The 10,863-nt window shown below is 32.9% G+C and overlaps 1 protein-coding gene across 1 annotated transcript in view; it reads left to right on the top strand.

Moving 5' to 3' along the window:
* LOC106474593 (rho guanine nucleotide exchange factor 17-like) overlaps positions 1 to 10,863 on the top strand; it is a 73,620-nt gene that overhangs the window by 23,521 nt on the left and 39,236 nt on the right. Inside the window, exons 4-6 of the mRNA XM_022379915.1 lie at positions 4,132 to 4,308; positions 5,519 to 5,569; positions 6,271 to 6,380. Coding sequence (XP_022235623.1) covers positions 4,132 to 4,308; positions 5,519 to 5,569; positions 6,271 to 6,380 — 338 coding nt within the window. The remainder of the gene's footprint in view (positions 1 to 4,131; positions 4,309 to 5,518; positions 5,570 to 6,270; positions 6,381 to 10,863) is intronic.

Below are 10,863 nucleotides of genomic sequence, written 5' to 3'. Positions count from 1 at the left end.
ATCCATCGCCAACTCTTGGGCTACACGTTTACCAACGAATAGTGGGATTGACCGTCACATTATAACGCCCCCATGGCTGTAAGGGCGAGAATGTTTGGTGAGACGGGGATTCGAACCCACGACCCGCAGATTGCGAATTGAGCTCCCTAGCCACCTGGCCATGCCGGGCCTATTCATCTTGATAACACAATTCCTCAATGGATATTGTTAATCACAATCTTTATTTATATTTGGAATCCCAATAAAAGTTTTCCAGTGCTGACATTATACCATATGGATGGTCTATGTATATGTCTCATAAACTGTTATTCACCATCACAAACATTTGCACGTTTGATCATTAAATATAATTTTTTTATTATTATCTTCGTTGTGTGAGCTTTAAAATCAAATTCTTTGTTCTAGTGATGAAAATACTCGCCACGAAACTAAAGTGAACTATTCCATTCGTTTCTGCATACTATAAATATTTCATCACAATAAAGACAGGACACATTTAGCTTCGCATGTACATCACTGCCTTTTGTGTTCTTTTGAAGGAATTTAATTTGAATATGAACTCAGATAGTTGGGCATCCATAAATTGTACAAACCCTCAAAAGATGATGGTAAATAGGGAGTATTCCGATTCTTAGGGTTAGAAATTTATAATATATAAGAACATTGTCCATGCATTATTAACACGTTTTTTGCCTTCCAACTTCCGGTTCGTCAAACATTTTTCTACATATGATATGTACTAATACATCGTTTATAACTGTTGGTGTTCCTTATATATATATTATATAAAATCTCTTGGACAGCATTTTTTCATAATCGATGAAAGTTTCATACAACTGATATTACTCATTTTATTTAGTACACACCTAATAACGAGTTAGTTCGATTTTTACCCGAATAAAAGCATGATACGACATGCCATAGAATCCACAAGTTGCTGGAAGCTGTCATTAGTGGATCTTTACCCTTTTAATCATTAATATTGTAAGGAAGTCATGGAGCAAGGCACGTCTCACAGATTCGAATTGGATCGAGATCCTGGGATTATAGTATGGGAGATGCCTAAAGTCTACGTCATGTTTCTCAAACTATGCGCGCACAATTTTGGCATGAAGGACGGAAGCATTGTCGTTTTAGAAGTAACTCTCCCCATCAGCGTACACATGAAACATTGATGGATGCACTTGAACAGATATAATGCTGTGACGTTTATTCTGTCTTTTGAAGGGATCAAGGTATGGCCTGGTGGTTAGGGCACTGAACTCGTGGATCATGGGTTCGAATCTCATCACCTAATATGCTCATCCTTTCAGCCGTGGGAACTTTATAATCTGACGTTGGTAAAAGAGTTGACAGTGGGTGGTATTGACTAGCTGCCTTCTCTCTAGCCTATCACTTCAAAATTAGGGACGGCCAGCGTAGATAGCCCTTGAATATCTTTGCGCGAAATTCAACAAACAAACAAACCTATTGCCGGAAAACATTTGTTTCAACGTTCTTCATAAGCAACGAGTATGGATTGCTCTGCACTTAATGGTTATCAGTTGATCTGTTGTTTGGTGACATTTGGACTTTACCGTCCTGTTTAACTGTCTTTCCTTTGTTTCTGCTTCCGGCCAGAATTCTCCCTCACAGAAGACATTTTAATCAACTTTTGCCATTACTCATAAACTCGAATGACCGATGTCTTGGAGCAGCCTACCAATGAAATTGTATTGACAATTGTGGCACCTGATAGACGTGCACCCACTGCCATGCTATATATTTTTGACTTTCCTCATACGTGTTAGACTTACTGGAAATATGCTTGTCCTAGTCATTTATAGTGCTGCAAGGATCACCTGACACGTATGTGTTCAATCTAATTTTCCAACTGCAGCTCAAGTCAGACCCTACTCTGTAAGGGTACATAAAGTTCTAATAAAGTGGTCAGCTAGTGTATATAAACTCAACAGACGTACATTCTAATATCTAATAGAAAGAGCGCTTAATAGAACAATATCCTTCTAACCTTAATGACTTATTTAATTCCAGTCAATTAGACAAAACAAAACCGTGATGTCGCATGTATATACAAAACACACAAATAGATCTAATATGCAGGCTGTACACATTGCAAAAAGTATAATGATTCTAGCAAAGCAATTGTGCACAGTCGTAGGGCTCCCATAACTCTGGGAATACGCATTCCTTGTATGTGAATTGAAATTATAAGGCTAAATTTGGGAGCGAAAATGAATGCCGACGCCCAAAACGTCCTTTATGTAAAACCACCATTTACTGTTTGCTGCCAGTTGTGAGGAGACAGTTGTTCTTAATGAAATAGAAAAGTAATAAATACAAATAAGTTTTTAAAAGCAAACCACTGGGAGTGAGTAATAAATAAGAATATTTTAAAGCTTTCATTCCAGCTTACATAATGATCACATTCCTGTAATGACAGCATCGTGAAACTAAAAATGAGTTGTAATAATGCCAAACATCATATAATTTTATCATTGCCCATACAGTATAATATTAAACTAGACACTTAGTTGTATAAACAATCATTAGTAACTACTTACAACACATGGTAAGAGAAACAGACCTGGTATGATTAAATAACTGATATAAAAATCTGATGCAACAGTTTTTGTTTTGAAATGTAATTGATATTAATACATTTTATTATAGATATTAATAAAGAATAGTCAATCTTGTTGTTGCAAACCCATCTTATTTAAAACCAACAACTAAAATGTCTATGTTAAAAAGAAATCTTTAATATGCTGATATTATAATATTTTTATGTAAAAGTGAAGTAATGCTACTAACATAATAAAGCAATACTTTGGCTTGGAAAGTAGATTTTCAACGTATCACAGAATTTTTATATTGACAGAATTAGTGTTTTTTTTACGTCTATGTTTTTCATAGCAAAGCCACAGCAAGCTATCTGCTGTATCCGCCGAGGGGAATCGAACCCTCTGATTTTAGCGTTGTAAATTCGTAGATTTACCGCTGTCACACCGGGGGACTTTTTACGTTTAAATCTCAATAATAGGTTTGAGTATTTTATATTGTACTATGTCTTAAACCAATAGAGTATATAAACGAGTAATATATTTATTAATACTCAAACTATTTAAGCTAGTTAGATCATCAGTGTATAATGTATAGTAAAGTAAATAATTTGAGTTTTAAGATTTTTTCATGATCACACTTTTATAAAAATAAAATCTGGACTTGCTATAATTCGCAGAATACATACCAAATTAAGTATATATTCTTCAGATTGAAAAACCCTAATATATTAACAAATAAGGTATTTAATATTTTATTTTTAACAACTTTTAAATTGAGAAGATCAGTTTTAAATTTTCCCTCTTCTGATCGCGTATATATTTATATATGGTGCGTCGTTATCATATAGAGATAACCAAAGCTAACGATTGCATACAATATAATAATAATAATAAAGAACTAATTCTTTACTACATTCAACAGTCATATGAACATAAGTGTCAGCCATATACAAATAAATACCACAAATATATCGACAGTTTTTAATATAGATTCCATATTCCTTAAAATTTCAATCATATATCATAATATATATAACAACGAAAAATATATATCCGTTAGTTGAATTAACGACATAATCTGAAATACAACACCAAGTCTTCTTATCGAAGAATGCAGTAGCACTCTCTATGTAGGGATGGCACGGACGCCTGTATTAAAGCAATACAAAAGTCATCTGGATTTTCTTCTCTACAGGTCACTAGAAGCTAGATATGAAGATCTATCTGTCATAGCTGCTCTATCTGCGGTGTGTATGCCGCTTTTCAGCTATTCAGAGCGTCCGAAGTCGAAAAACGAGATTTCTTATTTTCGTTCATCATAATATTTCTTTAACAGGCTTAGCACCTACCTAGTTCTATAAGTAACTATAATGTTATCATAATTTGATAGAGCAAAACAGTTTTTTATGCCACCCTGGTTGCTCAGCGGCTAGTCTGAGAGCTTATAAGGCTAAAAATCGAGTTTTAACACCCATGGTCAGCAGAGCACAGATAACCCATAATGAGTTTAACAACAAACTAGCAAAAGTTTCTTTTATATATATATATATATACACATTTACTTTAGGAGCTTCTGAAGCACACACACGTTGACCATCCGGACTATCAAGCTCTTGTACTGGCCCAGAAGGAAATCCATGATTTAGCTGTGAAAATTAATCGAATGGAACGAGAAGCTTTTCAGAATGATCAGCTGCAGCAACGGTTGAAAGATATAGGTCAACTAATAGAGGGAGTCATTGATGTAAGTGAATGAATTGTATATTTTCATTACGAAAAGTTTTTTCTTCTTCTTTTAGTTGCAGTTAAGTTTATCATTACTTTTATAAACGTCAAATATGGGTCACGGAGATTATACCAGTAATCGGTGGAAACTCAGATTAGCTCAGTGCCTTATGTTTTAATTAATCCAATTCCTATTGTTGATTGAAAAATACTGTCTGGTGATTGGCAATGCCCTCTAATGGATTAATCAGTAGTTAGCATTCGATTATAATCGCTCTTAGAAAAATTACTATAGGTCGCAGATATCTTAACTACTTCATAAAATTATAGAATTTAATTTGAACCATTTGTTTTGTAACATACATTGTTAACCTGTCGAGTTTGGAAAACTTGTTAGTGGTGATTGTTTTTAAAGAAATGCTTATTTCAGGTTCACTTCATCTTCAGATATCAATGACAGAATTCAGTTGGTGTGAATATCAGATCAACTACTTGTACCAATCAGTTTCTCGTTCAATGAGCAGGATCTAGTGGCTAGCGTTTCCTGATATGAATCCTAGGATTCACGGTTCGCTTCCCGTTGTTACAAAAACGCGCGCAACACTTTTGGACAGTTGTTGCACTCTAAGAATGACCGTCAAATCACAATTTGATATGCAGTTTTTGATAAATGTTAATTTGAAATATCGTGATATTCGTGTTTTTATGAATAACGAAAGAGCTTGTTCTAAATATGATCGTTATCTAAAAAAGTTATAAAAAGTCCCAACTGTGTTTGTATTTGAACTCTAGATTTCCAACTGAGGTTCGGGCGCTTTAACCACTGAGGCACTTTGAGTGTTACTGAGAGTTACCAACAGACAATGACTTTTATATATAAATATTTTATATGTGTGGTGTTTTCAGTTGTCTTTTTCTTTTTACTCACCAGAATGAACCCAAGGTTTATATAGGATGAGTAAAACACATCTAAACACACGTACGTATAAAATACAGTTCACCACTACAATAAGCCTGGTCTTATTTTTATTCTAGGTTATTTACTTATTCTGTTCATGACGTTTGATTTTGTACTGACAATAGCATACCTTTTTATGCATATAGAATCTGCAATTAATTTCTGAAAATGGTGTCATTTTATAGGCTCAATGATTATACAAACACAATTAATATATTTCCCGTGTAAGATACTTATTACATAGGTTGTTTTTTTTTATTGGCTTTTACAGCTTGTCCAGCCTGATAGAACATTTATTCGTTATGACCAGGTCTCCATTACAGTAAGTTAATTGTTGGTATTTATTACATTTTCATCTTATTATAATGATAAATTATTAGACACGCTTTTGTAATTATATAGGTACATATAAGGTTAATAAAGCTAACAATTGTCAACCTAATAATAATATAATGAAAGCAAGCTTGCAGTGTACAATGAATCATAATGTGGAAATAAGTGAACTACTTTGAAACAAAAACCTTTTTTATATCTAAATAAACTTAATCTATCATTTCCTGATTCTCTGCCTGTCTAACCTTATTTATGTAATATTTTATGTATATATATATATATATATGTCATATTGTCAATTATGCACAAAGCATGTTATATTATTATAGCGTTTTGGTTTGTTCTTGTATTATTTCTACAAAATAAGGTATTGTATTTTAGTGAGTATTAATGACAATAAAAATGAAGCGTTCATCATCTCTATCAGAATTATATAGAAAACTCATTTTTGCATTAATATTTTACTTCATGATGGTATTCAAAACAATCATCCCAATGTTACATATTTCTTTAGGAAATGTGACTTATATTTCGTTGCTTAGAAATCTATAGCATTTATACGGAAATAATTCACCCCATAAATCCATTTGTAGTCCATACGTATGTATATATTTATTGTGGTTTACGGGATATAGGTTTTTACATGTTTAGAATGTAAACATATTCAAACCGCTCATATTACCTTAACAGGGTGGGCTAGGCATCAAGAAAGATCGGTGTATCTTTCTCTTCTCTGATCTTTTGATTATTACCAGTATAAAGAAGAGAAGTGGAACGATACGAAAGCCGTCAACATCATCGTAAGTCTCTTTTTACTTTTCCCCAGTTCCCATTGAAAGTTGCTAAAATGTAAATTTAGAAATTGATATGAATAGATAAAACATTATGTAAAAAAGGCCCATTAAGAGTATGCAGTCTCACTTATTGAAGTCGTTTTATGAAACCTTTCAAAATGCGGATAGATATGTTTTCGTTTTGTAAATGTAATGAACTAATAACATTTTATGAGATTATAGGAGCATATGTGTAAACATTTCTTTCTTTGTAAAGTGAATGCATAAATAAATATCAGTAACATGTGGATTTACCTCGAAAGACCGCACTCATAAGCATCTCTTCATAAAAGTATATACAGAGTCATCTCCAAAACAAACTCAGCTATCTGTTGAAGTTATCTATTATTAGCAGTGTTGCACTCAACGATCTACTCTTTGTTCCATTAACATAGTTATCTTGTAATTCACCGAATTGATTATTTTATTTTACTTTGCTACAGTTTGGTCTTTCAATAATATGGTTGTTAGTGATAAATAAATTCAACAGAAAGTTAACTTTATTCTACTGAAAGACTCGGTACTCACATATCATATTTTGTAAGTCCTTACAGCCCTATGAAATGTGCACCGTGTATGTTACGACACAATGTACACACGTTCTTGGAACTAATTGCTCTAATGAAAGAAAATGAAACTGTTAGTGAAACACAAAATGGCACGGCGATGCCCGACTCTTCATTCAATTTTAGAAACTTACGAATAAAAGCAAAGTAGAATATGTTATAACGTGTCAACCACATTTCACCAGCTAAATCCACGAGATAAACAACATTGGAAACTTTTCTTTATAAATTCAGAATAAGAGAAGACGTTATCGTGACATTTTCTTTTCCATTTTTCGCTGTGTGTAAAACGTATTTATCTAATTACAGGGCCCGGCATGGCCAGGTGGTTAGGGCACTCGACTCGCAATCTGAGGGTCGCGGGTTCGAATCCCCGTCCCACCAAACATGCTCGCCCTTTCAGCCGTGGGGGCGTTATAATGTGACGGTCAACCCCACTATTCGTTGGTAAAAGAGTAGCCCAAGAGTTGGCTGTGGGTGGTGATGACTAGTTGCCTTCTCTCTAGTCTTATACTGCTAAAGCAGGGACGGCTAGCGGAGATAGCTCTCGTGTAGCTTTGCGCGAAATTCAAAAACAAACAAACAGAACATTCTAATCACAAATTTATAATAAAGATATATATATATATAGAATTAATTATATTTTGATATGTCTATTTTAAGTTGTCCATATTTTAAAATTACAAACATGTATTAAGCAATAGTTAAAAGTTAACTCATATATCAAGAACATTGTTAAAATATGATACTTTTGTTATTTTATTTAATGTTATGTATAAAATAACTGGTATTATTCGCAAAGTAACTGATATGATTTAACGTGCGTTATCAGAAATGTTCAACACGTATCGCTTTATTTTTATAACTGTTAATTAGTGCTCATTCTCGGATTTGCGAAACTTTTGGGATTTCTATGTTGTAGCCCTCTCGGTGACTCAGAAGTAACTCTGAGGACTTATAACGTTATAAATCGGATCTCTATACCCGCGGTTGGTAGAGCACAAATACCCCATTGTGTAGCTTTGTGCCTAACGATAAACATGAAAAATATATGCTCTATTTAACTGTAAATTTCATCTAAAAAAATGTTAACAAAAGCAGGAATGCGAAATTAAGAACGTTAAACAGAAATGAAATCACCTTTAGTGATTTTTCATCATCTCATTCGTTGATTATATTGAATTAAATCAAGTCTAGGAACCGCAGGGGAAACGTATGACTTAGAATTTTACAAAAACATATTTTATTTTGCGGCATGATACAGAAACAATTACATAAAAACTGTTTGAAAACTTTCATTAAATATTATCACTAAAAAACAGCCACTTTAATATCGGTTCTTCCAATGAGAGTGTCTAAAGGTAAATCAAATAGATGCGGAATTCCTCAGTCAGATATTAATTTAAACAAAATTCATATTCCGTTTCAACGTGAAGTAGCACCCTTTGAAAACTTAAGCATAATCACTATGATTTAGTATAGAATAATAGCACTAAACGTGAAATCTACACAACATGACAATATTTTGCTATAATGCTGAATGTACATTCTTAACACTGCACAATAACATTTTAATATCGTACATTAACTTTACACTATAATACTTTACGTTAAGATTCTACTATAATACTTTTGTACGCTAACCTTTCACGATTAAACTCTATGTTACATATATTATAATATTGCACATTAACATACACCAAAATATTGTGAGTGAAGAGTAATCTTTAAAATACTAAGCTTTGTACAGAATATTTTTCAAATATCGTGTTATGTTTTAGGACAATAAAATAAATTAAGACCTTATCTATGCAACAAACGAGTTAGGCTTACCAAATTAGCAAAGAAGTAAAAGAAGGACACATGGGAATTTAACAGAAGCTATATAAAAGAAGATAAAATTTGGGAAAGAAGGTTACAGAAAATAAGCTGTAGCAAGAAAATACCAGCATCGTATATGTGGTGGCTGATTGAATTAATAGCCGATAAAAACTCTAGAGGGCTGATGTTTTGTTTTTGTTTCTAATTAAGCACAAAGCTACACAATGGACTATCTATGCTCTGTCCATCACGTTTATCGAAACCCGGTTTCTAGCGTTATAAGCCTACAAACTTATCGCTGTGCTACCGGGGGGCTAGAGGGCTGATGCAAGCAGAGTTGTAAAAAAAATTCTAAAGTACTTTTCTAATTCGAAAGTTGCCAAATATATAGACTGTAGAGGTTTCGTGAATAAAACTCATTAGTAAAAACTAAAATTAAAACACATTAAATAAAGAAAGGTTTGGCCATTGCTTACTGTTGCTGAGCTCTCGCATCTACATCCTGTATCGCCCGTCTTGATTGTTCAAACAAGAAACCTTTCTGATAGTGGTAAAAAACCTTTTCCTACACCATATATCAGAGTCATGTAATGTTTCTAATGAAAATGTGACATAAATATGAAGTCAACTAGCTAAAGTAAATGTATACAAGTTGGATGATTGCAGAAAAGGAGTAAACAAATATAACTCTCGAATCAGTTGCTTCTTGCACTGCAAAATCTAGATACCTCAGTCACTTAGAGTTATTGTATCTAATCAGTATTATAGCTAAACACGTATTATAGCTAAACACCAATTCTCTAACCTGTGTGTGTGTGTTACAACTACTCATAACATTTCTCAGTAACTTGTATTACCGCACGATCTTGACACTTGATCAGTAGGTGTTTCCTTTTAGGCATCCGAAGAGTTTTAAACTTTCGGAATTCCTTTCAGATCAATATCGGTTCCTCTAAGGAATGTCCTGATCTTAGCTTTAACATCGGTCGATTTTAACTGAATTGGTTGATAATTTTCTTAATCTATGGAAAAATATTAAAATCCCTTAAACACATGAATATGTTTTTTACCTTAGAATATTACTTATAATGCTGCTCGACTGTAACTTCGGCTTCAATCAGTCGAGATTACTACAAACACACGGGTGCTTTGAACAGTTTAGTAAGAAACAGTTATTTTCACACGTGTTTTTCACTTCAAGAAGTCTTGCGGTTGGTCAACGGTAAATTTACTGACTAACAACCAAATTCCGGGGTCGATTCTCCGCTTTGAACATAATGCATATAGCCTATTGTGTGGCTCTGCGATAAAAATAAAAAATATGTAATATACTAGCATGTCAAGCTTTGAAAATGTAATGCCATTTAATATCACATTTGGTACTTTTAAGAAGTTTGTTAAAAAAAATAGTGTTCTTAGAGTAATCACTTTTAATTGTTTACAGCTGGAAGGTTTTTACCAAGTTCTTGGCCATATGTGTTTTTGTTAACATCTTTTTTGCATTAATTCAGGTCACATAACACTAAGGGCTTGAAATAATGTATGAAAACCGAGTATGCTTTCCGCAAACATTTATTATGGATGGGTACATGCTAGAAACAATTATTATATAAATTAAACTTTAAATTAAAAAGAAAAAATCCGTTTCAGGGGACAACCAAAAGTATAAATATTAAACTTTAAAGAACTGAAAAGAATAGATTAAAATCAAAATTAAACAAGATAAAGGCTTTGAAAAACATCAACATGTACGAGATTGATATATGTGTGTTCTATGAATAGAAAAATAGATGCAAATAAATTATAAAAAATCATAACTAACTGATTGGTTTAATTTATTTTAAATGTGCCAATCTTCTTAAAACCATCTTTTGACATAAAAAAGCATTTAGTTAGTTTGTTTGCCCACCGAAGGTATCTAAACACGATTTTTAGCCATATAAGCTTTCAAACTTGCCGCTGATCCAGCCGAATCAGCCAAGTCATTTAATACTAAAATTAGTTGTTGTTTTTTGTAATTCATACTAATAATGAACTTTATAAAGAGAAAAGTTTGTTTGTTT

This window comes from Limulus polyphemus, unplaced genomic scaffold (assembly GCF_000517525.1).
Source record: "Limulus polyphemus unplaced genomic scaffold, Limulus_polyphemus-2.1.2 Scaffold140, whole genome shotgun sequence".
NCBI lineage: Eukaryota > Metazoa > Arthropoda > Merostomata > Xiphosura > Limulidae > Limulus > Limulus polyphemus.
Note: the sequence above shows the minus strand (reverse complement) of the source record. Positions and strands in the feature narration are given on the sequence as shown.